We start from the raw sequence: 27,512 nt of genomic DNA on the forward strand, positions 1-27,512 counted from the left end.
GCGGCGGCGGGCCATGAAGGCCGTGAACCCCAACTTTGTGCCGCGCAACTGGGTGCTCGACGAGATCATCCGTCGCGTCGAGAAGGACGGGGAGCGGGACGTGCTGCGGCGCGCCATGCACATGGCGCTGCACCCGTTTGAGGATGCCTGGCACGGCGAGACAGTCGAGGGCACGGTCTACGAGGGCGACCAGGAGGAGGAGGCGCGGTGGGTGGGGGATGTGCCGAAGCTGGAGAGGGCCATGCAGTGCAGCTGCAGCTCGTAGTGCGTAGAAGCATCGTCTCCTCTCCAACTCGTAAGAAGGGCAGACCTGGAATAGACACGACTGTACATGTGCATGAGTCCCACAACCGACGCACGTGTCAGTCATCGTTCACCCATCGGGATTTGCCGTGTCAGCACATCGTGAAAGCACATCGTCCGCGAACAGCATAGGTGTAAAGTAAAGCTTGAACGACTCCAACACGGGCGTATTTACTTCTTCCGCTCTTCCTCGGCCCTGCTTCGCCGCCACGACCACGCCCTCGCACCTCTTATATGTACAAGCAACGCGACGAACAACCCGGACAAAGGAGCTTTTCGTTCTTCGGAAACCCCCTCCTCCCCCTCCCCCGCTCCATACTTCAAGGTGCCTTAATTGGTACATTCGCTCCCGATGCTCTTTACGCTCCGTACGCAACCTGGCCCATCGGCCTGTCCTCCTCCATGCCGGGCGCCATAAAGTTGGTCCTCGGGTCGCCGGTGGCCTTGGAAGCCGAAACACGGGCCATCGTTGGTGAGCTGTTCATCGTGTTAGCAGTGACTTGATCGAGGCGAGGGCACGGATTCCGACTTACCTCCTCGAGATGACGTCTGTGAAGTAAAAGTTGTCGATGACCTTCTTGAGAGGGGCACCGGTGGGCTTGGCGCCCTTGTTCTGGTCCACCAGCTGCACCTTGCTGAGCTGCTGCAGGGAGACGGGCTCCACGACATCATAGGCGGCCAGCGCAGGGCTGATCTCGGCCATGCGGTCACGGACCTGGGACACGTCGTCATACGTCAGGGGGACGCCGAGGAACTCAGAGGCGGCACGGAGGATCTTCCAGTCTGTCCTGGAGGCACCGGGGAGCGACGTGGCGGCACGGGTCATCTGAACACGGCCCTCGGTGTTGATGTAGGTGCCAGCCTTCTCGGTGTAGGCGGCGCCGGGCAGAACAATATCGGCAATCTCGGCACCGCGGTCACCGTGGTGGCCCTGGTACACGACAAAGGCGTCCTTGGGAATGTCGGCAGCGTCGAACTCATCGGCACCAAGGAGCCAGACGAACTTGGGCTTGGTCGCCGCAACCTCGGCCGAGGGGGTGACGAAACCAACCTCGAAGGCACCAGCCCTCGAGGCGGCACGCTGCAGAACGTTGTAGCCGTTCCACTCGGGGGTGATGAAGTTGGCGGCGTTCTTGTCGACAAAGGTACCGACGGTCTCGTAGAAGGCCTTAGCATCAGCGTGGTCGGTGACGCCAGAGCCGACGATGATCATGGGGTTCTTGGCAGCCTGGAGCTTCTTGCCGAAGGGGCCGGCGAGAGCCTTCTTCAGGGCGGCGTGGTCGGTTCCGAGGTGCTCAAACTCGAAAGTCGAGTCCCACGTCTCGCCAACAACGCCAATCTCGAGGTCGGAGCGCAGCCACTGCTTCCTGATGCGGGCGTTCAGGACAGCGGCCTCGTGCCTGGGGTTGCTGCCGACAATGAGGATGGCGTCAGCCACCTCGATACCGGCAATTTGCGAGTTGAAGAGGTAGTTGGAGCGAACGTCGACACCGTGGGAGATGGGCTGGCTGCCGGAAGGCATGTCAAGGGCGAGGTTGTCGGAGCCGAGCTTGTTGGCCAGGTCCTTCATGACAACGAGGGACTCGACCTCGGTCAGCTCACCGGCAATGGCCTTGAACTCGTTGGCCTTGGGCTGGAGGGTCTGGTAGGCGCGGCCAATCTCGGTGAGGGCCTGCTCCCAGTCGGCGGGCTCGAACTTGCCGTTGCGGCGGACGAGGGGCATGGTGAGTCGCTGGGTCTTAAGGCCGTCGCAGGCGAATCGGGTCTTGTCGTTGATCCACTCCTCGTTGACGTCGTCGTTGAGCCTAGGCAGGATACGCATGACCTCCAGTCCCCTAGAGTCAACGCGAATGTTGGAACCGAGAGCATCGAGAACGTCGATGGACTCGGAGTGCTTCAGCTCCCACGGCCTCGCGCGGAAAGCGTAAGGCTTGGAAGTCAGGGCACCGACGGGGCACAGGTCGATCACGTTGCCGGACAGTTCGGTGTTCAGGCTCTGCTCGAGGTAGGTACCAATCTGCAGATCGTTGCCACGGCCGATCGAGCCAAGCTCGGGAGCACCGGCGATGTCGTTGGCGAATCGGACGCAACGCGTGCAGTGAATGCACCTGTTCATGGACGTCTTGATGAGAGGGCCAATGTTCTTGTCCTCGACAGCACGCTTGCCGCCAATCTCGTGGAAGCGGCCCCTGTCGCCGCCGTATCGCATAGACTGGTCCTGGAGATCACACTCGCCGCCCTGGTCGCAGACGGGGCAGTCGAGGGGGTGGTTGGCCAGAAGGAACTCCATGACACCCTCGCGAGCCTTGTGGGTGAGAGGCGAGTTGGTCTTGACGACCATGCCAGGCTGGACGGGCCAGGCACACGACGCAACGGGCTTCGGGGCCTTCTCGACTTCGACCAAGCACATACGGCAGTTTCCGGCAATCATGAGCTTCCTGTGTGTATTTGTCAGATTTCGTTTCGAAGGGAATTTCGGACGGGGTTCGGTAGGCAACGGGATCGATCGTACTCATGGTAACAGTATCTACGCAAACGTGTCAGCAAGGATCCTCACATGAGGTGATGGCAAGGGAGGAGCATGTTGGGGGCACATACCTAGGAATGGTCACACCAGCCTTTTCGCAGGCTTGGATGAGAGCAGAACCAGCTATCCCTCTTGGTCAGCAAAAGACGACTCGCCTGGCAGGCCACATGGTCTTATTCACCTTCTATCGAAACCTTCTTGCCATCTAGTGACGGGTCAGCTACTTTGTCAAGGCCAATTGGATGGTCGGGATGGTGTTTTCATACCAATTGTGAGCTCGACTTCGGCATTTCGCTGGGTGGTGGAGGCAAAGGTGCGCGAGGCATTGGCGGCCTGCCGGCCAGTCCGCCAAGCCGAACGAGCCAGAGTATGCCGGAGCATCGTGTCGCCCTGACGGAGTAGAGGTGTAGATGGCGAACGGGAGGGGTGTTCGTCGGGAAGGGTGGGAGGCAAGTCGTGGTGTACAGGTCGTCAGGTCGTTGACGTCTCGAGGAATCCGGATGCTCTCCGGGTCAGTTTGGTGGCGCTAGCGTCGCGATTAATTTACATCAATGCTGATTGGTCCACCGGCTCTGTGAGCACACGGCTGCCTGAGGCCATCACGAGGAGCTCCACCCGCCGCCCATATCACTGCAAAATTTCCGTGCGCCGCAACGTACGTCTTCTCTTTTCCTCTTTTCTTCCTTAGAATTGTTTGGACTCATTTTATCGTAGGAAAGCTTGCCCGCGCTGTTCTGCAGCGTGTCACTCGAGCCTTCCTCTATCTTGTGTCCTAGACGAATGCAACACGCCGATTATGGAAGCATGGGAGAATACCTCAATGACCGCTGCCTCTTACCGCCGGTCGTTACATACCAAAGTGAAGCCGTGATTGAATGCACTTGAAGTCGCCTTGACGATGTCTGCAGACTGTTGTGATCAATGCCAACTCCAGGCGTTGATATGCCATAACGTAGGGGGAAGAGTGCCTGCGTCACTGCCGACCGCTGAGGCAGTGTGATTCTGGCCCAGCTCTACAATATCCTGGAAGCATCTCTCGGGGTGCGGTCAAACGAACCGCTCAACTGGGTGCTCCTGAAGGATCCCGCGAGTTGGAGCTGGTCTGGCAATCATCTGCGTCCATGGTTGGTCGGATGCATCAAGCACGCTGTTCCCTCGTGAGAGCTGATCCAGTGAAGTCGCTCACCATTAGCCATCAGTTACAACTGAGACAGTCCCCTCAGCACCCGTGGCGCCTAGTCCCTCTGGCAGCAGCGAGTCATACAGCTTCTGAGTCGTTGTCAGAACCAATCCAGAATAGACATAACAACTCGATGGGCAAGGTGAGTATCCTGGGTCATGTATTGTGCTCTCAGTATAAGCCCGACAACACCAAAATCTATCAGAAAGCAGCAATGGCCAGCACCATTCTGCATTTATCCTACTCGCCCAGTCAACCGGCAGAAAGCTCGTCTTTAGTGAACGCAAGTGATAGTAAACACACAACTGATACACTTGTCTCACATGAGGTAGACGCAACGGAAACGAGGCATCTTGAAAGTAAAGTATCATTACTCATGTGTCACGCCGGCTTCTCGTCTAGAATTTGACTCGGCAAGATCCAAGGTCATCCACTTACATCAACTGCCATACTTCAGCTCGGCCTGATCATACACAAGCTTCCATCCAGGCATTTCATGGGAACGGGCATTCCGGGATCGTGCCTTCGCTACCACCTACGCCACGAGAGCCTCTTTCACCTGCAATATGGCATACATTATTCTCAATTTAGCATCGTTCTCGGGAAGACACAGATCACAATTATTAACGATACTCCACAGAGATAGTGCAGGGTTATGCCAACCACATCGGTCTTGAATGGCAACATTTAGTCCTCCGATCCAGCTAAACTCTCCATATTCCCCAGACTTCGAATCTCTTGGCTCTGAAAACGCCTCTCGAATTCCGTGTGTTTTGGTTCCGGAAAATGTCAGGACATGGGACCCGTTACTCCAACGTTTGATTGAAACCTCGCACTCTGCATAGGTAGTTGCGGGCTTCTTAGCCTAATTGAGCCCCGTTCCTCGCCCTCTAGTTGCCGATAGCCGGTTCCCGCTTTACCCACGACCAATCGAGCACCACTTCCCAGGCACTCACCTTCCTGAAGTGACAAGTCTGCCGTTAGCTCAGCACGTGGGTTTGGGATTGAAGGTTCAGTGATAAGATGTGGTTGGGATGTGAGCCGATCTGCCGGCGCGAGGCGTTAGCACGAGGCGATATCTACGACTCTGAATCGTGGGCAATGACAATCCGGCAGAAGCTGGGCCTAGCGTCGCATGCAATCAGCGTCTATATCGGCGGAGGCCGACGTCGATGGCCCCTGAACACGATGCCTATAAGTTGAATCGTGCCGACATGCACTCCAGTGACTGTAGATCGTCAGTCCGAGAGCGCAGTATATTGTTCCACATCGGTTCTCACTCCTCCTCAACATGCACTCCCGAAAGGCCATTTTCAGCGCCAGCCTGGCCGTGAGCGGCGCTTTGGCTGCGAACTCACTCCTCTGCCCTTCAAATGTCCCCCAGAGTTGCCACAACACGACAGCTTTTGCGAACGCGTGCTGTTTCAGTGCTCCGGGAGGCCAGATCCTGCAAACACAATTCTGGGACAGCAACCCCGCCACAGGCCCGGATGATTCGTGGACCATCCATGGCCTCTGGTATGTCATCCGCAGGATCAACGTCGACACGTCTCTGACTTTCACAGGCCGGACAACTGCGATGGCACGTACGAGCAGTTCTGCGCCCCCGAGCGGGAGTACACTAACATCACAGCCATCTTGGCTGCCGCGTCTCCGTGCTCACTAAAGTACATGGAGACGTTCTGGAAGGACCAAAACGGCAATGACGAAAGCTTTTGGGAGCATGAGTTCAACAAGCACGGCACGTGCATGAACACGCTGGAGCCAAGCTGCTACCCAGGCTACACGCCTGGCCAGGAGGTGGTCGACTACGTCAAGAAGACCATTCAGGTGTTCAAGACGCTCCCATCTTACGAATGGCTGAAGAAAGCTGGAATCGTCCCGTCGGAGACCGTGACCTACACCCTGGACCAGATCCAGACTGTCCTCACCGCCCACCATGGCCACAACGTCATTGTCAACTGCAACAAGAACAAGGAGCTCAACGAGCTCTGGTACCACTTCAACGTCAAGGGGTCCATTCAAACAGGCGTGTTCGTACCTGTAGACCCCGTCGGCTCGCCTTCGTCTTGCCCCAAGGAGGGAATCAAGTACCTGCCAAAGAAGAAGGCTGGAGCAACAACCCCGGCTGCCACGACCACGGCGGCCTCTACCTTGAGCACCGTTCTCACATCCGCGGCCGGCTCTACTTCTACTACCGCCAACCCATCCTCCATCTCTGGAAAGGGCCACCTTTTCGCAACCTCGTCTGGCGTGTCGAGCCCCGGCTTCCTCGTCTCCGGCGGCAACTGGTACCGCGGCGGCGGCACCCCGGCCACCTTCACGGCCACACCTGCTGCGGGGGGGTCATTCACTCTCACCTCCAGCAAGGGGAACTGCGCTGTGCAGGAGAACGCGTCGCTGCTGTGCGCGTCCTCTGTCGCCACTGGGTCCTCGTTCGGCTACGACGGTACGTTCTTGACGTACGCCGGCGCATCTGCGTTCTACACTGCTGAGGTCCCGGCTGGAAACACGCAGAGCACCGTCTTCACGAAGGCGAATGCTGTCACTCTGCAGTTCACGTGGACCGCGGCGTAGCTGGATCACCGGAAATCACTTGTAGACATCGTGTAGGACTTTGAGTAGTCACTGTGCAGCTTTCGAAAAGATGTTCACCATGAGAGCTTGCGGGAAGCAAAAAAAGGGCTGGATCGCTGGGTGACCATCACAGTACATATCATAAGTAAATAAATGCACCAGGATTCTGAACATGATAGAGAGGCTTCGATAAACGGCCGTTGGCAGATAGTTGCACCTGATTCCCAACATTTGGCTTGCCGGTGCGCGGTGCTCGGCATACAAGCGACCTAGAATACAGTGCCATCGCTTTTGATGAGGATAGGGCTTGACTTGGTTTGCGGTCGGCGCTGCGCCGCGACCTCACGCCCAGACTTCCAGGTGCCGGCCTCAAGCAGTTGAGCCATGCTCAGCTGCACGCCCTCGCCCATGCGAGACGGGAGTCTACCATAGAGCAGATCGATCAGCACGAGTGTCATGGCCCTCCACTCGACGATGACGTCGTCTCCCGCTTCGAATAGCGGGAGTTCCTCGCCCGACGCCGCCAGACCTCGCTCGAGAGTCTCCTTTTTCAGGACGAGCACGCCCATGTCCACGAACAAACCGCCGTTTCGGTATTCTGGCAGGGCGGTCAGGCAGTCTGCGTTGGTCCACTCTAGGCCCAAGACCCTCTGGAATGGGACCATGAGAGAGTAAGTGAGCCACTGTGTGAGCTTGTGAAAGGGTTGGATGTTTTCGGCGGCCGCATCGGAAGCGCCTGGTGCCCCGCCCGTTCGCAGAGTGCTCAAGGGCCAGGCATCCCCAATGGGCGTGCCGCCGATTGTCGTCCGATCTTTCGGCCACGCAGGAATGAGGAGCGTCTGCAGTACGTCCCAGAGGAAAAGAATGTCAAGTTTGGCATCGCCTGAGGCCTTGATTAGATAATCTATGGAAATCATTAGCCATGAAGCATGTTCCATTAATACTAGAAAGGCGAATGTTTACCAACTAGCAGACCTGGTCGGCCTGATTCTCCGAACACGTCGGGATGGGCGAGCAGTGACTGTCCAAGGCTCCTGAGGAGGGCGGCACGTGAGTCGACGCCTAGCATAGGGTTGTCGTTGGTTACCTGGAAACCCTCTGCGAGCGCACTCGTCTCCAATTGCTGCAAGCCCTTGCCTGACAAGCAGTATTAGTTCAAGGTCAACAAGATAGCATATGGTGAGTGTGGTGGTGGGGTTACCGTCGACTATCGGAGCAGATGCATCCTTCGATCCAGTGAAAGCCAAGGAGTTGAACATGTGCAGGCTGGCTACCGCGATACCCTCGCTTCGCTCGTAGACCTCGCCCGTCTCAGCCTCTTTGTACCGCCAATGATCACCTGCGCCAGCATCGAGAAGTACGGAGACGAAGAAGAGGTCAATGAGGCGGCGGGTCAGCTCCTTTTCATCGCTGCCCTCGTTCGTCCACTTCTCGATGAGTTTGGCGATCCGTGGTACATTACCGACCTCGAAATGCTGCCAACGGCCGTGAGGCGGGATCGTGTGGAATCTGTCGGGACCAAAGTCGCGCTGGCATCCATTCGTCAGATTGCACAAGATGTATTCAAAGGATCTTGAATGCCAACCTTGATGACAGAGGCCACAAAGTCGACAACATCATCCAGCTTGTCTTCCCGAAGATCAAAATGGCTTAGTTTTCCGGCCTTGGCAACATCTCCAACAATCTTGGCACGCTCGCGGACTGCGCGGAGAGAAAGGAGGTATTTGATGTCTGAACTCATGTTGAAGGAAATAATGAGATGAGTTCAAGCCGTCTGGTCACGTTGGCAGTGACGATGTATTAGTAGCGAGCGTAGGGGGACCCCGCACTTGGCTGTCAAGATAAGGGGGCAGTTCCCCGGGCAGGTCGGGCAACTCCGAACACCACCATAGATAGCTCCCTGTAGCGGCCGTGTCTCAGGTGCTGGTGGACACCGCCAGCGTGCACCCTTTTGCTGGTGATGCCCAACGACGACCTGACCCAGATGTGACACCAAGTCTCACCAATAGAGGATGACAGAGTGACCAGCCGACTTGGCTAATTGAGGTCTGTTTCTCAGGCACACTCCAGCTCGCACGGCACAATGTAATTTTCTGTGGTGCAAGCCAGCGTCTCCAGCATTCTCAGCTGTCAAGTCTTTCTCCGGGACACGAACATGCCAGCAGCAGAAACTGTACGATCGCGTCGTGATAACGACTTCTAAGCGCTCTCGGTGCGTCGTCGAGCTTCTTCCTGTGCTGTCCGCGTCTTCGATGTCCTTTCTCTTCCTTCCTCAGCCTCAAGCTGTTTCTTGTAAACCTCCCTTACTTTGGCCATCATGCTGTCGAATCCATCAAGGTTGCTCATAGCACCCTCAGCTGTCGTCAGCAGCTGGTGCACTGTCTGCTCTCTTGCCGTTCGTGGCCACTGGCAAAGAGTAACGGGAGGCAACGGGCGGTGCACCCCATAATCCCGCGTGGGATCCTTAGGCGCCATGACGTTCTGCATCATCATGTCGACTAGACTTTTGTCCAGCGGCGGCGGCGGGGTCTGGGCGCCTTGCGCTGCCTCGTTCATGCGTGCGGCCTGCAGGACGCGTTGCTGCTCGCGGCGGAAGAGGAAGATGATGTTGGCCTTCACATCTTCTGCGTGACTGTCGATGCGCTGGATGACGAGTCGGAGACGATCCGCTTCGGTCTTGGGATTGCTGACAGAACTTTTGAGGATTGACTCCTTGAGTGGGACGAAGATCGCTGGTGATATGCTGTCGAGAGGCGGGATGAGGTCTTCGTCAATCGACGCTGCGGGGCCTCCACCGTTGCGCGAGCTGTATGAGCGACGTGGTGAGAGAGGGCCCTCGTCGTGACCCTGAGCGTTGTGTAACGACATGAGCGGAGGAGCCAACAGAGGGCTGCCCAAAATTGCAAAGAAGGCGGGGGAAGGCAAACGACTGTGCCTTAATGATGATATGTGCGATGACCGTATGCCTTAAGTGCGACAGAGTTCGACAGCAGCGGAGTAATTCTCCAAGAACAGCATCCTCAGGGGTATAGCTTGAGAACAACAAAATTGAAAAAGGTCGACCAGAAGGCCCTCAAAGACCGACCATGGCGTTACGTCGTTCGAAGACTCGATGTGATACTACCCTTCTGAAGGTGGAAGGAAGTAAGTGAGGGTTTGTCAGAGATGGTTAAGGCCAGGACGGAACCAAAAAGTGGAAACAGGCTTGTCGTATTGGGCAGGAGTGCCCCTGAAGACACCTGCAACGCATCTCACAGATACCAAAACCGAACGCAAAGACCATCAACACAACATAATAATCATGCTCGCTACAGAAACCGTCCTGATGAACTCTTATCTATTCACCAGTCTAGCGCACTCAGCCAGTACTTGGAATACTTAGACATGTGATTGTGGTAATGTTACAACGGATCAAGTCCAACGAAACACACCCCTCCGACCACAACAACCCGGGCGACTGGTGCAGGTTCTCGTCCAATATATCCTAACCAAACAGAAAAGTCGCATGTGTGTGTAATGGCTTCTCTCCTGGCACGAGCGAGGGCCCTCGCTTTCATCAGCAAGTCCTTAGTCTGCAACACACTTGGGACTGGTGCATGCCTGTGCCTGTTTCTCGTGCAAGTCTGCCTCCAGTGACCGGATTGTCAAGCTTTGTGCAAGACGACTGGGGACAACGATAGCTCGCAGCTGTCATACGCAGCCAAATCGGAGACCCTGTCGTCAAGCTCAACCCTTCTATCCGATGCTCTTTCATCCTTTACTGGCATACCAGGCGGTAGGTCTGGAGCTCGAACTAGCCAAACCACGATCGACTGGCAGAGGTGCGCCAAGCTCGGAAGCTGGCATGCTGTCTGTATATCGTTTGTACACGCGGCACAGGCTTGGTGATTCTGGGGAAGTCGGTCGGGTCACGCCCTTGAGGCGCGCCTGTTTGATGGTCGGCATGAACTTGGTGGGTCTACGCCGTATAGTATCTCGGGTGGCGTCGCGTGCTGCTGCCCGCACTCAGGCGTAGTCAAGCAGGCGGAGGGGAGCGGGATTCACAACCACCTCGCAGCCCGGACGTTGGAGATGATCTCCGTATGGGCGCCTGTGAAGAGGAACCAAGGACGTCACCTTGATGGGAGGACGTTCCGCACGTACTCCCGGGCCAGTTTGAGACCAGCACGGACGAGGTCCTCAAGCCGCCGGTCCTTTCGCTTCCGCATCCACAGCAGAATGAAGGCCAGGAGGACAACGTCGATAGCAAGATGCTTCATGATCATCCAGACCAGCCATCCCAGCCAGGCGGGGATGCTTCGCTCTTTTTTGAACCTCCACTCTCTTCCTGTTGTGATCTGCTCGCGTAGAGCCGCTACCTCGGCTGACATTTTGACCAGCGCATTCTCGACGCTCCGGGACCATTTCGAGCTTTTCTTCGGTGCATCGTCTTCTTCCTCGCCGTCTTCCTCTGCAGTCGCTTGCCGTCGTGACTCCCTTTCCGCGGCATCGTCTTCGCTCATTGGGCTCAGCACTCTGAGCGGCCCCTCGGTTCCACTCGTAGGCTGGGTGAATCGACGGCCGACAAATTGGTCAGATCCTTTCGACGACGAGGCGCTGGGGCTATTATTCTTGATTTGATTCCACACAAATTCGAGTTCGGCAACGAGTTCTTTCGCGTCTCTGATCATGGGTTGTTAGCCGTGACCTCGGGCCGAGGGGGGGTGAGGTGAGGAGGAGTAGGTATGGCTTACGGTGTCGTGGCGTAGCGATGCATCGTCTCAATCAGAGCCTCGATGTACCGCCTCTTTGCCTCCGTCTTGCCCAGGCCACTCTGTGCGTTCCAAGCATCCCACTTGTCCTTCTCCCGCTGGAGCTCGTCGCCGGACAGCCCCGCGCCAGCAGCGGGGCGTTCCATGACGCCATCGACGTCGCCCTCCATGGCTTGCTTGTAGAGACCGTAGAGCCGGAGTCTGTCGGAGGGTGGTGGCCGGGAGGCACCGGTCTTTGGTATCTTCTTGACGGTGTTCAAGGCGTGGACGAACACGCGATCTGCCCGATCTTGTTAGCCCAGTTCTGTTTGGGGGGCCCGTCGAGATGCAGGCGGATGCGAAGAGAGACTGGACACTCACCTACTGAGTCGGCCATGATGGCGACTTGAAAGAACAGACACGGTTGTGATACAAGACCGCGATCAGTGCAGACGTTTGGTAAACAACCGATGAATCCGAGAGCCGAGGTGACGGCAACCGTCAATGCGGGACGCGTAGATAACGATGGGTGGGATAGATGTGGTTTAGGTGCACGATTGGCTTGGAGTCGCAGACTCTGTCGATGGAACCAGGAATTGATGTATTAGAAAGATCCACATGCTAATGGGAGGATAGGAATTATGAACGCCTTCGCAACAATCAAAAGGAGAAGATCCAAAGTGTTAGATGCCTCCGGACATGACCTGTGCCAGGACGGCGCGAGCTCCTGTAGCATTGTCACTAGCAGCATGCCACTTTGGTCGGGAATGATTTGCCTCGGCGCAGAGACGCCGCATCCACTCTCGACCCCGAATCCCACCCGAGGACCCTGTTATGTAATCAACACTATCCCCCGGACACGTGAAGGCGTCCCTCTTCCCCATGGGGAATACTTTCCGGCGACTTGGATTGAAGATTTCATAAAGTGGTCACTCTGGCATTGGCATTGCGCTACCTACTTTCACATGCATGTATGTGGTCGCTTAGCTGAGGTCACGGTATGGATCAAATCTGAGAGACCTGAGGCGGCGCATTGAGGCAGGGTCGGTCGATGACGATGAGATGGTTATAGAATCAAACCTATGAGTGGGCCAGGGCTTTAGGTCCGTTTTGATAGTGTATGCCCGGTTCCTATGGCTCTTGATCGTCATCATCCTCGCCAGCTGCGGCCTTCGCAGCTTGCAACGCTTGCTTCTTCTCGCTGTACTTTTTGATCATGGCCTTGTTGTCAAGAGCCATCTGCGCCGCCTTTTGCCCAGCTTCCTTCTTGTTGATGTCTGTGCCTTTTCCAAGCCACTTGTTCTTCTCACCCCAGCCATCAAGGTACAGATTTACACCATGGACAGTCAGGCGCTTGTTGAACTTATCGAACTTGGGACCGCTGGTGTCATCTTCATATCGGAGGCTGATGCCCTTTGCGCCGATCAGTTGGCCCAACCGAACCTTCGCATTTAGGACCTTATCCGGAAGAAGAGACTGGTCGCCCATTTCCAGAACAGCTCTATGTTCGGGCTTGTTTGAGATGGTCGAGATCTGGTGCTTGATCGTCATGCTGAACAGAGCCTTCAGCCACTCCCCGGCGCGTTGCAGCCCGTTTTCTGGGTCTGAGAGGATGACAGCTGCGACATATGATTCAAAAACATCCCCGGGAACCTTCTTCCACTTCTCCTTGGACGCTTTGACTTCCTCTGGCGCCCTGACGCGATCGACGAGGCCGTACTGAGCTGAGTACTGTCCGAGGTTCGCATTACAAATGAGAAGCTCCCGCAATTGAGACAATTTTCCAGATGAGAAGCCTCCGAAAGTACGGAACAGCAGGGATGACGAGATGATTTCAGCATATGCGTCACCAAGCCACTCGAGGCGCTCATAATTCAGGCCAGGTCCAACGGTGTAGTGTGTGAAAACCGCAGTCTCAAGCTTGGGGTCGCAGATGGCCGGCAACGGCGGCAAGGAACTTGCAATCTCCTCGGTAGCAAAGGCTGACAGAATGAGGGGCGAGGGGATAGGTGAGCACGCCGGCGCAGAAGTAGATGGCTTTGGCGGGTGAATTGTCCCGTCGTCAGCATGCGTGTTACTCTATGAAAGGAAGGGTGAGCATCATCGACATAAATGAAGCGGCGGAGATGAACGTACAGATTGATTTTCTTTCGAAGCCTCTGGCGCGGCGTCTGCTGAGGCGACCTTTTCTCCAGCGAAGGCCTTAATGGAAGGCAGAACGTCTTGGCACGTGCCTTGTAATTTCGTTGTGAGTTTCTCTCGTCGCCGAATATCAGAACTTGAGTCTCCTGCCTGCAACGCGCTTCTCAAATCCTCGATCCTCTTGACCAGTTTGTTGGCATGCGCGAGCATGACATTGAGGGGTTCGATGTCATCTTTGGGCGGGCCATCGACATGAGGGCGCTTGCTAGACCCTGGCCGACCTTGCAGCTCATGCGTCGGGCCTTCTTCGCGTGTTCTCTTCGACATTGTGGATTATCGCAGATTTTGGGTCTCCTTCGAAAAGAGAGCCCCCTGCAGTTTCGGCAAACGATAGTTCTCCCTCAGTGAAAATCGTGAAATTTGCGATTTCAGTATTGAAAATAATTGACTATGTTCGCCCGGATGAAGATTGTACATGAAATGCATTTATAGAATCTATGCATCTGTCCCATATGTCATTAGCACGAGAAATCAACTTATCGGATGAGGATGGTGGATCCGTCGCGTCACTTTGGCCAACCAGGCGAATTCGAGATTCGAGGTCGATCGCAAACTCGAACTCCATCTCCACGACGCTCTGCTCAGTGCCGACAAGATGAGTGTTCCACGCGCCAGGTTGCTGGACCTGATGAAGGTATATGAACTCTGCGACGGGTCAATGAAAACTTGTCTGACAGCAACAGGCCCAATGCCAGATCTTCGCGACGACATATAACCCCGAGGGCGTTCGAATGGGTAACAAGGTCCTCCGCCAACGACTCAAAGGCCCAGCTCTCGCCTCCTATTACCCCCGAAAAGTCGTCGACATTCACACAGTCATGAAGTCGTTCGGACCTCACCTCACAACATTCGACTTGAAGAACGAGGAGCGTCTAGATCACATCGCTTCGTACGTTGGGCCAATGCAGAAGGCAATTTCGGACGGCATGCTGACCGATAGAACAGACTCAAAGCTCGGGGGAAGGGTGCACCTACGAAAAAGAAGACAAAGTGTCAGTTTCTCTCCATGAGCGAACCTTTGTGATAGGTACTAACATCGCCATAGCCCCGCCGAAGTCCAGAAAATAAATGTATACCACACGAAGCGATCGAGTCTAGACACTTTGTACAATACTGTTCAACAATCTTTTACCCTACTGTTCTCTCAGAGCCCCCAGAACTCTGCTTTTGTCACGTTGACAGCGTTTCGTGCTTATGCCAGTGGGTGTTGATCGTGGTACGACCCCGGTTAGGGGTCGTGGTATGCGCACAGCGATGCCGGCCAGGCCTTACACATTGAACCGGCGTAACTGGCATGGACCTCTGCTGAATTTTTGCAACCGAGCTTAGTAGATCTCTTAGGGTCGCTGTTGACTCTGGGACGCCAGCTGGGATGGTAATGCTTGAGTTGCCCATATGAACACATCATCCAGGGGTGTGTGCCTTTCGCAGTTGATGAGACTGTGAAGGCTGATACTTCATCCTTGCTACGACCCAGCGCGTCTCTCGCTAGGTGGAGGTAGAAAACACTCGTGCCCCTTTTCGGCCTGTGGTGTATGCTGGCCTGGCGGTGCATCCGATTATCATCACGGTCATAGACACCGATCATTGAATGTTGCCTGTTGCTAGATGCTCAGTGTTTGGTAACGGGGTGCTTCCCTGCGTCGCGTTAACTGTCTCCAGCCCACCTAGCATCACACCAGCCCTCTCGCGCTCCTTCCTGACAACAAAGACGCCCAGCAGAAAGCATTCACTGGAAAGTGGTTCTAGGTCACTTTCTCTTCGGCCAAGGCATGGCCATTGAGATCACATTCCATCGTGCCTTACGTCAACCTTGTGAAGCTCGGTCCCAATATCACACGCGCGAACCAGCCTACGCATCACCAACAGCAATCGAGTTTTCTCTCACCGGGGGCTTCACCAAGATTCTAGTCATATCACGGGGTTTCCGCTGCTGCCTGTGAGAAGCTGGTGTGCAGCCTGTTTCGAGGGACAGACCTCTCCGTCTTGCAAATCTAACCCGTACTCAGCCTTGGAATTGCACTGTATTGCGACGGCTCCTTCCTCGTCGGAAACAAAGTATGCACGCCATGACCCGCCTGCCCTTTCCTGCTTCACCTTTCTCCTCCCACTAACCTCTGCTTTCGTTCGCAGCTATACCCAACCGACCCGCATATTACCTTCTGTACCCCCGTCACGCAGGAAATTGTCTCCGCCCCCATCCTAGAGGTATAAGCGTGCACGCAACACTCTCCTTCTCGCTGAAGTCGATCGATCATTCTTGACGGATCACAATGTCCGACACGTCGACCGAATTCAACCCCTCGCCGACACGCCGGCCTGCCCGATTCACAGCCAAGGGTGGTCTAAAGCCTCCTGACAAGAATCCTCACCTGCCCACCAAGTGTACCCTTCCTTCCAACCAGGTACGTATTCTCACATGATGAAATTCATCTCCCCTTGGAAGTACTGCACCGGACCAAGCGGCTCTATCCCGGCCTGACGCAGCCCCTGTGGTTCGTTCTTGCCTTTTCAAACAACAGTGCCTGATTTGGAATTCAAAGGCTCTATCTCGCACCGGACCAGCAATCATCGTCACTTCTCCGCCTGCCCCCACCAATAGCACTCAGGTCAGTAGCATGCCATCTCATCAAGCCAACTTCTCCCCTCATTCTATTCCTCTACTGATCATTCCGCACCGACAGGACAACATCAAGCCCTTGAGCCTCACCGAGCAACTCCTTGCCCGTCTTTCTGAGCAGGAGGAGCGCTTTACGCAGCAGCGGAAAGCCCTCAAAGACACATCTGGTTCCGCCGACTTCTACTCTCGTGGCCTTCTCAAGATGGCGAGCAGCAACTCTCTCCCCGTCACTCCTACGGTCGGAGAGCATCACGCCCCTAACCCAACTACCCGACCCGCCAGTGTCGACCAGAAGGAGGCCAAGTCCATGGACGATGAAGTTGCTCGTCTCAAGGCCGAGCTAGCCCAGGCCCACAACAAGATCTCTTGTCTCGACCAGGAGCTCGTCCAGAAGCGGGAGGCTGTCCCCATGAAGTTGGAGGTGAACACTCAGAAGGCCAATTTCTCGGCTGTCGATTTCGTCGGCCGTCCCTCGTCTGCCGGCTTCAGGCGCGGTAATGGCTGGAACTCTCCTGATGCTGTTTACCTTGGCGGCGGCGATGCCATGAACGATAACATCAGCGATCGCTCGCGTGGTGGCTGGAGCTCTTCCAAGACTCCTTGGCAGGTGGCTAACTACGCCATCACTGAGCCTAGCCCGATCAACAATCACGTTGGCGGTGGTGTTGCGCTCTACAACAACAGCATGGATGTCAACAGTTCGTACCGCATGTTGGACAATGTACAACCGGAGAGGCTCGCTCCAGAGCCAGACCTCTATGTTCGCAATCATGGTGGCCGACGCGGCAACAACAACAACAACATTGGTGGTCGCTATCCCTCCTATTCGTATGGTGGCAATGGCTATACCCAGAGCAACTACGCCACTACCACTTATGCCACCAGTAACTACGCTCCCAGCAGCTATGGTGGCTACAGTCCCACCCCCAATCAGTTCGACCCCGCCATCGGGCACAAGAGCAACGTTGAGGTGCCTCTGTATCCCACTTATAACCCGTCGAACAGGACTGGGCTCTCACCTCATGCTCTGGAGTTTCACTCCAACACGAGCTGGAAGGATGAGGTACGTATTGTGAAACATAGCCTGAGCCCTGCTTGGCGTTCTCGTTCGGGACTGACTGGTCATGGCGCTCGTCAGGCTACTGCTGCCGAGGGACAGACCTTTCTTCCCACTACCGAGCCCATGAACTATCGCCGTCTCCTGGACAAGAACGCGTCGTGCGACTGGAATTACATTGTCGACAAGATTGTATGCCACAATGACCAGCAGGCCTCAATCTTTCTCCAGCAGAAACTCAAGGTGGGCACTCCTGACCAGAAATATGACATCGTCGAGGCTATCATTGCCCAAGCCTATGCTCTGATGGTCAATCGCTTTGGCAATTTCCTGGTTCAGCGCTGCTTCGAGCATGGTACTCCCGAGCAGGTCGTCAAGATTGCTGAAGCTATTCGTGGTCACACCCTGAACCTCTCGATGGACCCATTCGGCTGTCACGTTGTCCAGAAGGCTTTCGACGCCGTTCCCGAGGAATACAAAGCTATCATGGTCCAGGAGCTTCTCCGCCGGATCCCTGAGACCGTCATCCACCGCTATGCTTGTCACGTGTGGCAGAAGCTCTTCGAGCTGCGTTGGTCCGAGACTCCCCCTCAGATCATGAAGTATGTCAACGAATCTCTTCGTGGCATGTGGCATGAGGTCGCTCTCGGTGAGACGGGTAGTCTAGTTGTTCAAAACATATTTGAGAACTGTCTCGAAGAGGACAAGGTACGATAATTTCCATGTCTGTTGCTATCTTGCCGACCACGGGCTGACCTTTGACCCACAGCGACCCTGCATCGAGGAGGTCCTCATCAACATTGACATTGTCGCCCATGGCCAGTTTGGTAACTGGTGTATCCAGCATATCTGCGAGCATGGTGCCCCGCCTGACCGCAGCCGTGCCATCGATCATGTCATCCGCTACGCGTCTGAGTACAGTACCGACCAATTTGCGTCCAAGGTCGTCGAGAAGTGCCTCAAGATTGGAGGCCCCGAATTCCTTGGCCGTTACCTTGATCGCGTTTGCGAAGGTCGTCGAGACCGCCCGCGTATTCCCTTGATCGACATTTCGAGCGATCAGTACGGCAACTACCTGGTCCAGTACATTCTCACTCATGCGGGCCCCCAGCACCGCGAAATGGTGCAGGCTCACATTCGAAAACACATGGTCTCTCTGCGTGGCTCCAAATTCGGCTCCCGTGTTGGTATGCTCTGCACCAACCCCGCTGTCGTCACCCGACCTGGTCCTGGCGTCGGGCCTGGCATGCCTCGCATGGGTGGTGGTAGTGCTGGCCACCGTGGCTTCGGCAACCCCTATCGCTAGCGAATGCGCAGCCTGCGCCAAGTTTGCAGCTTCTCGCTCCATGCTTCGGCTGTACATCCTTTGATCTTCTGGTTCGATCGCCCGACGTCTGCCAGAACTCTGGGCCTTCCCACTTCTCTGTCTTTCGCGCCGTCTGCTACCGTTCTTCTTTTCACATGGTCTCGCTTTTAACTTCTTCGCGGCAACAAGTTATGTGTCCCTTTTCGCAACATATTCCGTTGCAGCTTCTACCAGATTCACAAGTCATCGTACACTGGACCAGCTACCGCAGGCCCTAGTGCTTTGGACAAATCATGGTTACGAATGGTTTTGCAGTACTTGGTGATACTGCACCTTTTTGGAGCCCTATTCGGGGAGCTTGATGGTACATGAGAACGCCAGCCAGCAATATTTTTATGAGTCTCCTCTGTCGTGGTTGGTACGTTGTGACCCACGGTCAGGATTTCTGCACTCTCCCAGCCAACCTAGTTGGTAGGAAGTGTGAATTACCTGAACATACTGGATGAAGGAATGAATGATGACGCGAGAATGGAAACAATTATCATGTACGAATATTTCCAGCTATCAGGCACACCTGGTCCGCAACCTCAGCTGCTGAGGGCATATTTTCGGTAGCCTGTAATTAAATCTTGATAGCCTAGCCTGCCTGAGTCGTGTCTCGCGTGGTGTCGCCATGTGTTTCGACTGTTATGGTGCTTCCAACTGTCACTCTGATTCTTTGTCAACTGGCATGGGTAATAAGCTGACTGACTATCTGTAAGGATGTTTGGCTCGAGATGATAATGCACATTTGGAATGTGGAATCCCGCCAACTCTGCTAGTCATCGTCTTGACGTGCCTCTCAGGCGTCAAGTGGTGGGAAGCTGGCATCAACTACTGCCGGTGCTCCCTCTGCGGCCGGCGCAGGGTCAAGGTTCTTCTCCCATGGCTTCTTCGGCGCTGCTCTCGCGCCGAAAGGCTTCACCGCCTGAGGAATCGATAGTGTCAGTCAGGCGGAACAGGATGTGGATCAGGCCAGAGGGCAGGAACGAGAGAAGCTCTGGCGGCCTGACTTACGGGATCTCTGACAACGGTGTCCGGGATCTCAACGATCCCGGGGATGGGCAGGCCCTGCTGTATCCTCTGCAGCATCTCGGCGAAACCCATGGGATAGGCGGGCTGGTCGGCGCTCCCCGACTGCGCAGCCGGAGCGGCAGTGGGCTGGGACTTGTCGACATAGAGGTCTGCTTTGGGGGCGGAGGACTGCCATGCCGGCACGCCGGACGGTTCCGCTGCTGGCCCTGCCGGCGCGTCTCCTTTTGCGGTGACTGAGGTAGAGTGAGATGCGGTGGTTGCCTGGTGGGCATACTCCTCCGGCAAGATGTCGGGCGGCGTGTGCTTGGGGTGATCTTCGAGCCAGGTCTTGTACTGGGCAAAGTCTATGCGCACGCCGACGCGCTGGGCATAATAAAAGATGCGAGCGTGGAGGGCCAGCTCTGCAGGCTCGCCGCGGGGGTTCGATGTGTTTGGGTCGCCCAGGATGGCCGAGAGCCCGGACTATTTTGAGACGATGCGTGTTAGTGAACAGTGAGGGGGCGAGGATACTAGTGAGGGGCTCGCAGTACCAGGAAGTTTTTGTCTTTGGTCCAAGGATATGTGTCGAAAGCCTTGAACGTTCCGTCTGCATCATCTATGGCCCTGATGCGCTCCGCACCTGCAAGCGAGGGCTCTGCTTGCGACATTTTTGCTGCTGTTCTGATGAGATGTGATCCAAAGTATGCCGAGGCTTGGCTAGGCCTGTGATGTTGGGGTTGGCGTCATGAGACGGGCTCTCGGTGAGAGAGTGAGCTCGAGCTCGGTGAGAAGGGAAGTAGGACAGATTGATAAGGCGATAAGCGGCGCCGAGCGCTGTTCTGTGCTGTGCATCATCGGGTGCCTGTCTTGTAGGGACATGAGGAATCGAACTGTCACACACGTCTAAACCATCAGCCAGCAAACCGGGCATTCTTTGACGGAAAAGTCCATTGCGACTATCTCCACCCTGCGGCGGCTTATCAAGATAAAAATCAAGTCATCCTGATCTGCCGAGTAGACGCAAGGTCACAAGGAAGCCTCACGACGAAGCCGCACGTGATCTCCTTTCGTGGCCTCCAATCCAGCCACGGTCTTCATCTTCCGTCTCGGGCTCCATCGCCGAGTCGCAACGCTCCGGTTTTCTCTCCTCATTCCAGGCCCAGGATCCTCCGATCCTTGTCTACGTATCCCCCACCACCAATCCGATGCATCGCGCAGCCACCAGAGCGCTCCGTACGACCTACCGATGTACGGCGCGAACCTTGACTCGCAGTAGTCGACGAGGCCTCCTTCTGCCCCAACAGCCCTCTGCCGCCGTCGCCTACGGTGCTCGCCACTACCATCGCAACCCCGCGCGGTCGCCTCAGCACGCCGGCCACGCCATCGAGCCTCTCAAGTCCTCCATGTATATCCGCCGCTTCTCTGCCGCCTTCGTCTCCGGCCTCGTCGGTTACGGCGCTTGGTACACCTACAACGGCAACGGTACCGCCACCGACAGCCACGACGCTGTGGCCCGAAGCTTTGCGACGACGACCAGTGACGCCGCAGCCCCGACGCGGACGGTGCTCGTCATCGGCGCCGACGAGTTGCACACGGGCACCTACGTGGGCGAGGGTCCCATCTCCAAGACGACGGGCAACGACGGCAAGAGGGTTGTTGAAATGATCACTCCCGACCAGGCGACGGAGAAGCTGCGCAAGACGGAGCAGTCCTACTTCGTCAACAGAGGACAGGGTGTTCTGCGCTACGACCTGGTTCAGCTGCCGAGCAACGACCCCATCGAGGATGACCACGCGGAGAAGATTGTCGAGGTTCCCGGCCGCAACGGAGCCTCAGACGTGCCCAACAGTGACTGGATGTTCTGGGGTGTCTTTGACGGCCACTCGTAAGATCATCTTCTGAGCAAGGATGACAGGGACACGTGAGCTAACCAGTGCAGCGGATGGACGACATCGGCGAAACTCCGCCAAACTCTGATCAACACAGTGGCAAACGAGCTCAACGACACTTACAAGGCAGCGCCCGGCCACTCCCCTGCCGCCGAGGCTGTCGAGGCCGCCATCAAGGCAGGCTTCACCAAGCTTGACGACGAGATTGTCCACCAGAGTGTTGAAAAGGTTCTCAAGTCTGGCTCCAAGACTATGGCCGCCGAGCTCCTCCAACCCGCTCTCTCTGGCTCCTGCGCCCTCCTCTCCTTCTACGACAGCCGCTCCAAGCTTCTCCGCGTCGCTTGCACCGGTGACTCGCGCGCTGTCCTCGGCCGGCGCTCTGACTCGGGCAAGTGGACCGCCACGGCCCTCTCCGTCGACCAGACGGGCAGCAACCCCGACGAGGCCGCACGCATGCGCAAGCTGCACCCGGGCGAGGACCGAGTCGTCCACAACGGTCGCGTCCTCGGCGGTCTCGAACCGACACGCGCCTTTGGCGACGCTACCTACAAGTGGAGCCGTGACATCTCGATGCGCCTTCGCCAGGCCTTCTTCGGCCGCACCCCGTCCCCGCTGCTCAAGACGCCGCCCTACGTGACGGCCGAGCCCGTTGTGACGACGACAAAAGTCAACCCCGAGAACGGCGACTTCCTGGTCCTCGCCACGGACGGCCTCTGGGAGATGTTGACAAACGAGGAAGTCGTCGGCCTCGTCGGCAAGTGGATCGAGACGCAGGCCAGCGGCTCGTCGTCCAACTCGCAGTTCGACTCGACCTGGGCCCGCATCTTCGGCTCGGGCAACAAGCCCCAGCTCCCCGTCGAGCACGCCAAGGGCCAGGACGTCGGCGGCCAGAAGACGCCCATCCGCCTGCAGCAGTGGGGCATATCCCCCGACGCGCCCGAGCGCTTCGTCGTCAAGGACAAGAACGTCGCCACGCACCTCGTGCGCAATGCTCTCGGCGGCAAGAACGAGGAGCAGGTCACCGCGCTTCTGACGCTGCCCGCCCCCTTTTCCCGACGGTACCGGTACGTCATGCCCGCCTTCCCCCCCCCTGTTGCCCCTGGCATGCCTCCCTTGCTTCTTGTAGCCTGAGTGCTAACGAACCATGTCTACAGCGACGATCTGACCGTCCAGGTCATCTTCTTCGGCAACGGCAGCAAGACGGGCGAGGTCGTTGCCAACCTGGAGGCGACGGCGCCCGAGGAGCCCGTCAAGGCGAAGCTGTAACGAGCCCCTTTTTGCATCCCTAACCCCCTTCCCGTCGAGAAGCCACACTTTGATTTGTTGTGGCTGCTTTTTGTTTCTTCAGAAGGAAAAGCGCGGCGTTTCGCTGGATAGAGAGGCTGCACGGCGCGGCATGGAGCACGGGTGCGAGGGCACGCCATCTTCGCGCATCTTGGGTGGTGGAGGAGGGTGTCGTCGTGGTCATTGTAACATAAACAGCGTGTCCTTATTTTCTCTCTCTACGAATACAAGATCGACTGCTGCACGGCAGCGTTCGAATATTGTCATTATACTTCGGCCATTTTTAGTATCAAAAGTCAGCTCGCTGCCGTGTTTCGTGACGGGTGGTCCTCTTGGTAAGTCGGAACCTGATCACAGAGTCTTTAGTGGAAAACTGTCCCTTTTCATCCACGTTCGGGTAGCTCATGGTGGGCAGCTTTTAACTGCGTTGCGTTTGACCTGAAGTCAAGCTACGCGTTTCTTCCTTTCCTACCCATAGCTCTTCTATCGATACAGCCTTCCCCGTAGCCTCCTCCACCAGTCTCACTGTTGGTACAGACAATCTGGCAGCTCGACCCGACCTGTCACCCCCGAGCTAAACAGACTCTTCTTGATGGTTCATGCCTGACAATCTTGAGTACCGTGCCCTGCAATACCCTGAACGCCATGGTCCCCCCGCCCAGCGAGCTATCTCTCTTTTCCTAGCATCTCGTCCGCCACTTACTCCATCGCACCCATGTCTCAAGCCAGCCGAGCCGTTTCGTCAGAATCAGATGGAATTTCCCATCCGTGTGCTGATGCTGACCGCTTGAACGCCACGATAGCTTCATCAATGCCATAATCAGCAACCCTCGCCTGGTAGGGGGCTGAGTAGTCCAACCTCGCTGGATGCGGGTCCTCGCTAGACATCGCCATGCGGACCTGTACCAGGACATTTTCGAGGCTCGTGGCAGGAGACCATCCCGAGTTGGTCAGCAGCTCCATGCACATGGCGCCGCCGTTTGTGACGTGTCCCCCTCCGCCGGCCATGAAAGGCAGGAACCGAGGACGGATCACCCGCACAAAGGGCGGCGACAGAGGAAACGAGCGGCCGAATCGCAGCTCAAGAACAACAGACCGAGCACCCGCACTCTTCATGTCTCGGGCGAGACGGAGCATAGGGTCAAAGCTGTGCAGCTCGACGATCCAATGGAACAGGTTTTCGATGCTGTTGAAGTCAATATACCACCCCAACTCGTGGAGTGGTGTCGTCGCCTGGATCTTTTGCAGCTTCTTCAGTTCATGGCCCAGTGCCCGTCGACCACTGTCCATGGCCCAGGTGGGGACTGGAAGCTTAGGGAGAGACTTTATGTCAAGCGTTCCTGGTCGGAAGTCGGTTTTTCTGGAATTCAAGATGACAGCAGTTGTTGACATAGCTTCCGGTCCACCATTTTCGGGGCCGATGTCTCCCACACATTTTTCAAAATCGCAATCTTCCACAGAAGAATCGCCAGTCTCGACATCATCGAGAACCACATTCTCAATCGGGCTTGTGAGTTGTTGGCTTAGACGTGCGCCTGAGGAAGCTGTTTCGGGAATACCAACTGGGGCGCCGGCGCCGCTCACCTCCAACATTCTGGTCAAGGGGCCATATACCCGGTATTTGGGATCCTGTTTGAGATAGGCGGTGCCCGGTGCAACAGGAACCAGCTCAATGTCATCCTGGGGCTGCATAGCCGGGGCCGTGGCACTCTGTACAATCAGATATCGGCACTGTATCCAGTCGACATCCGCAACGACATAGTGCGGGTTGGTACTGACGAACGCATCGGGTTTATTCACAATCTCACAAAGGCTGATGACAGATAATGGCTGTAGCTGTGACCTGACCCAACCATACGTGCCTGTATATGCGGGTTGTGCTGCGTAGGAGCTGCTCGTTTCCCAATACGGGCTGAAGTAGACGCCGTTGCCGAATGTTCGACCATTGACAACCCTAGAGAAGTCCAGGCCTTGGCGAATAATGCTGTGCCAGTTTCCCAAGGAACTTCCGTGCCAAGCAAAGATCGTAGGGGCCGCTTTGGTCAATGAATTAGCTCTGACCGCCTCGATCAACCGCTGCTCCTTGTCTGGAGATCCTTGAGCAAATCGAAACTGGACGCATCGTGTGGAAATACCAGATAGCTTCTCGCACGCTCTACTCGACATGCTGTCTGTTGCGATGTTATCTGCAGAATCGATTTGCACAATCATGGATCGATTGGACGCAATGATCCACCTCAGCAGTGCCAGCGATGGTTTACCCATGCCAGGACAGTCTTCAATGGCGGCATTTGGCTTGCTCATGAGGTGTTGGCGCATGGTTTCAACGGCAGGCAAGCTACCAGTGATCAAGGCTAGAGAATGCGCCCTTTGATACGGGTTAAGCTCGCTGAGCTCATGTTCGAAAGGGTGTATGAAGTAGTCCTTTTTACCATCAACATGAATCGACGGATCAACTTTTGTAGAAGCTCCACTTGTTTGAGACGAAGAAGTGCTAGGGATGGTTGCAAAGCACTTGAACATGATTGCGTCCTCAACGTAGTCGAAAGATACTACGACGCAGTGATAAGTATCGAATCCAGCATCCAGTGACAAAGTTTCCACTCTGGCTAGGAGAAAGACATCCCCCAGATTCAGAGAGGATACTACCTCACTAATTGTACCATCCGTGCGGATTCGGAACAATTGACGCTGACTGAAGTCGACGATACATTGATTGGAATCTTCATCAATTGCTCTTGAGAAGATGGGCAACGGAAGGAGCAGATTCAACCCATCAGGAAATTCCCGGAGCTTGTTTTGCTGCAAGCTAATCATGAAGAATGTGATGAGGAGGTCGACGACGAGTGGTTGGCTGATGATCTGATGTTCGATACTGGGGCCAAAACCAAGAGACATGTACTGGTAGAGACAAAGGGGATTGTCGCACACATAAGGGGTAATGGCAGCAAAGGCGTCCGAAATCTTGAGATGGCAAACCATGCAGTACTTTGTACAATTGACAAAGTAACGCAGCGCGAACTGCATGGCAACCAAGGGGAGACTGCGCTCATGCTTCGTGTTAGACAGGTTGGATATCTCCAGCAGGCCGGAAGAGTCAGATCCAGGGTTCTGGATGACGTAGTCTTGGTTGAGTTTGTAGGGCGAGGTGGAAGAGATGAGCACTTCAGCCTCCTGATCTGCCGTTACAGCTTCCGGGGCACTCGTAAGACCCCGAAGGTGGTCGCTCTTCGAATGAGCTAGCATTGCGAGCTTCGCGTGATCCCATGATAGATTGGACTGGATTCGTAGCAATAACAATGCAGCAAATTCTTGTTCCATCCACAGATCCAACGAGTTTGACATGTAGAGGCGATCGAAATCGTCGTTGCTGTCGCTTGTGTCCTTCAGGGCCGTCCCTGCCTGATTTCGCTTGCTAAACGCAGCTTGAGCGGTCACCAAGGAGGGCTTGTAGGTCTTGCATTTTCCGACGCGGAACAGCATAGGCTTCTCCTTTCCCTGCATAGTGGCGAAGGTCTCGAGTGGGAGATAATACTCCTCATACGTGAAAAGGAGAACAATGTAGTCGGTCGGCTCGACATGCCAGGCTGTGAGCGTCTCCACAGAGAGGCCCAGCTTGCCGATTCTGAGGCTCAGCGAGACTATGTCATCGTTGGGCCAAAGGCCAATCCCGAAGCCAATCTCTCTTGCCTTGGCGAGATCCTCGCATAGGCGAACATTCCTCTTGACTTGGTTCTGGCTGCTAGCCGCGATAGGATGCAAGTCTATCCCACTTGCTGTGTTGTCGTGAATCTCGAGATCATAATCCTCAAATTCAACATCCGTGTCACCGTCGATCTCATCCTCAGGCCAAGAGTCGGTGGCATCGGCAACAGAGACATGGTCTTCAGATTGCTGCGCCGTGGCAGCCGACCCAAGCGCGGTTTCCAGCTGGTTCGAAAGGATCGCGAGGCTGTCGATCACTGACCTGCCTTGCGTCGAGTAGACAAGGCGGCCAAGGATACCCATGATACTGCTGGGAATACCATCGCATTCGGTGCTCCCGTGGAAGCCTTGATGATGCGGATAGTCGTCGACACTTGCAGTGGTAAGACGTAGAGATATCTGAGCCGCAGATCGATTACTAGTGTAGATGCAAACGACCTCACCGTCATCAGGGCCAAGGCTCACAGAAGAAATGCCTGGGATTGATATATTTATGGCGGCTGCCACATCGGCACGAAACTTGCGACGCGTCATCGCGAAGGCCAGCGTTACGTCGATAGAAACTGGTCAAGCTGGGAAAGACGTAATAGTAATACGAGGCACAAATCGTAGAAAGTGGAAATGTCTGGTAGGAATACAGGCCGTTGATGATAAAGACCAGCTGATGTATGAAGATTCTTTCTCGCGGGAAAGAGCCCCCACGGCGCTCCTGCTCTTTAAAGAGGCGACAAGGCTGTGAAATCACGAGTGAATACAATGCCCCGGTGTGCTCCTGACAAGAGTCAGGACACAAGATAAGATGAATGCGGTTGCAGTGCGTTAAAGAAGTGGCTGAGTCGGTCATGTGAAGACGATTGATTCTGCTATTGATTTCCAGATTGACTTACCTTTGACAGGCTCGACGTCTCGTGCAGACTAGGCATACCATCTAAAGAAAATCTCGTCCGGCACATTCAGCTGCGCCATATGAGATGGAAGACCCGAGAAACATCTGTTGACAGGAAACAGTCGGTCAATATTGACTAAGATCCCGCGGTTGCGAATCTTGCGCAATGTCGGAGCCACTGCGAGAGCCCACG

At 55.7% G+C, this 27,512-nt stretch overlaps 12 protein-coding genes across 12 annotated transcripts; 5 read left to right on the plus strand and 7 right to left on the minus strand.

Annotated features, from left to right (window-relative positions):
• Positions 1-19: 19 nt before the first annotated feature.
• D7B24_005620 (uncharacterized protein) lies at positions 20-265 on the plus strand (the record flags this gene model as incomplete). Its single annotated transcript, XM_028639770.1, has 1 exon — positions 20-265. A coding segment is annotated over one exon (246 nt), but the record flags the coding sequence as incomplete, so codon positions are not given.
• Positions 266-662: 397 nt separating this feature from the next.
• NUO78 (NADH dehydrogenase (ubiquinone) 78K chain precursor, 5-prime end) lies at positions 663-3,211 on the minus strand (the record flags this gene model as incomplete). Its single annotated transcript, XM_028639771.1, has 6 exons — positions 663-780; positions 837-2,741; positions 2,816-2,830; positions 2,902-2,953; positions 3,012-3,035; positions 3,097-3,211. The coding sequence occupies 6 exons, from the start codon at positions 3,209-3,211 to the stop codon at positions 663-665; spliced, it is 2,229 nt and encodes a 742-aa protein (XP_028495839.1).
• Positions 3,212-5,301: 2,090 nt separating this feature from the next.
• Positions 5,302-6,587, plus strand: RNY1_1 (ribonuclease T2-like; the record flags this gene model as incomplete). The annotated part of the gene is made up of 2 exons (XM_028639772.1): positions 5,302-5,528; positions 5,576-6,587. The coding sequence occupies 2 exons, from the start codon at positions 5,302-5,304 to the stop codon at positions 6,585-6,587; spliced, it is 1,239 nt and encodes a 412-aa protein (XP_028495840.1).
• A 269-nt stretch (positions 6,588-6,856) lies between these two features.
• On the minus strand, positions 6,857-8,328 carry D7B24_005623 (uncharacterized protein; the record flags this gene model as incomplete). Its single annotated transcript, XM_028639773.1, has 4 exons — positions 6,857-7,491; positions 7,563-7,724; positions 7,789-8,116; positions 8,173-8,328. The coding sequence occupies 4 exons, from the start codon at positions 8,326-8,328 to the stop codon at positions 6,857-6,859; spliced, it is 1,281 nt and encodes a 426-aa protein (XP_028495841.1).
• A 458-nt stretch (positions 8,329-8,786) lies between these two features.
• D7B24_005624 (uncharacterized protein) lies at positions 8,787-9,455 on the minus strand (the record flags this gene model as incomplete). The annotated part of the gene is made up of 1 exon (XM_028639774.1): positions 8,787-9,455. The coding sequence occupies one exon, from the start codon at positions 9,453-9,455 to the stop codon at positions 8,787-8,789; it is 669 nt and encodes a 222-aa protein (XP_028495842.1).
• Positions 9,456-10,699: 1,244 nt separating this feature from the next.
• On the minus strand, positions 10,700-11,714 carry ATG37 (Autophagy- protein 37; the record flags this gene model as incomplete). The annotated part of the gene is made up of 3 exons (XM_028639775.1): positions 10,700-11,249; positions 11,321-11,618; positions 11,699-11,714. 3 exons carry the CDS (start codon positions 11,712-11,714, stop codon positions 10,700-10,702), a joined length of 864 nt encoding a protein of 287 aa, XP_028495843.1.
• A 734-nt stretch (positions 11,715-12,448) lies between these two features.
• D7B24_005626 (uncharacterized protein) lies at positions 12,449-13,786 on the minus strand (the record flags this gene model as incomplete). Its single annotated transcript, XM_028639776.1, has 2 exons — positions 12,449-13,396; positions 13,454-13,786. The coding sequence occupies 2 exons, from the start codon at positions 13,784-13,786 to the stop codon at positions 12,449-12,451; spliced, it is 1,281 nt and encodes a 426-aa protein (XP_028495844.1).
• A 328-nt stretch (positions 13,787-14,114) lies between these two features.
• Positions 14,115-14,587, plus strand: RSM27 (mitochondral 37S ribosomal protein S27; the record flags this gene model as incomplete). The annotated part of the gene is made up of 4 exons (XM_028639777.1): positions 14,115-14,153; positions 14,203-14,408; positions 14,465-14,511; positions 14,565-14,587. The coding sequence occupies 4 exons, from the start codon at positions 14,115-14,117 to the stop codon at positions 14,585-14,587; spliced, it is 315 nt and encodes a 104-aa protein (XP_028495845.1).
• A 1,205-nt stretch (positions 14,588-15,792) lies between these two features.
• Positions 15,793-18,502, plus strand: D7B24_005628 (uncharacterized protein; the record flags this gene model as incomplete). Its single annotated transcript, XM_028639778.1, has 4 exons — positions 15,793-15,924; positions 16,204-17,202; positions 17,278-17,904; positions 17,966-18,502. 4 exons carry the CDS (start codon positions 15,793-15,795, stop codon positions 18,500-18,502), a joined length of 2,295 nt encoding a protein of 764 aa, XP_028495846.1.
• An 841-nt stretch (positions 18,503-19,343) lies between these two features.
• D7B24_005629 (uncharacterized protein) lies at positions 19,344-20,223 on the minus strand (the record flags this gene model as incomplete). Its single annotated transcript, XM_028639779.1, has 3 exons — positions 19,344-19,469; positions 19,559-20,038; positions 20,107-20,223. 3 exons carry the CDS (start codon positions 20,221-20,223, stop codon positions 19,344-19,346), a joined length of 723 nt encoding a protein of 240 aa, XP_028495847.1.
• Positions 20,224-20,760: 537 nt separating this feature from the next.
• D7B24_005630 (uncharacterized protein) lies at positions 20,761-22,710 on the plus strand (the record flags this gene model as incomplete). Its single annotated transcript, XM_028639780.1, has 3 exons — positions 20,761-21,440; positions 21,495-22,508; positions 22,599-22,710. The coding sequence occupies 3 exons, from the start codon at positions 20,761-20,763 to the stop codon at positions 22,708-22,710; spliced, it is 1,806 nt and encodes a 601-aa protein (XP_028495848.1).
• Positions 22,711-23,448: 738 nt separating this feature from the next.
• Positions 23,449-26,967, minus strand: D7B24_005631 (uncharacterized protein; the record flags this gene model as incomplete). Its single annotated transcript, XM_028639781.1, has 1 exon — positions 23,449-26,967. The coding sequence occupies one exon, from the start codon at positions 26,965-26,967 to the stop codon at positions 23,449-23,451; it is 3,519 nt and encodes a 1,172-aa protein (XP_028495849.1).
• Between the last annotated feature and the right edge of the window lie 545 nt (positions 26,968-27,512).

Source organism: Verticillium nonalfalfae (genome assembly GCF_003724135.2).
Source record: "Verticillium nonalfalfae strain VnAa140/NRRL 66861 chromosome Unknown scaffold_36, whole genome shotgun sequence".
Classification (NCBI taxonomy): Eukaryota; Fungi; Ascomycota; class Sordariomycetes; order Glomerellales; family Plectosphaerellaceae; genus Verticillium; species Verticillium nonalfalfae.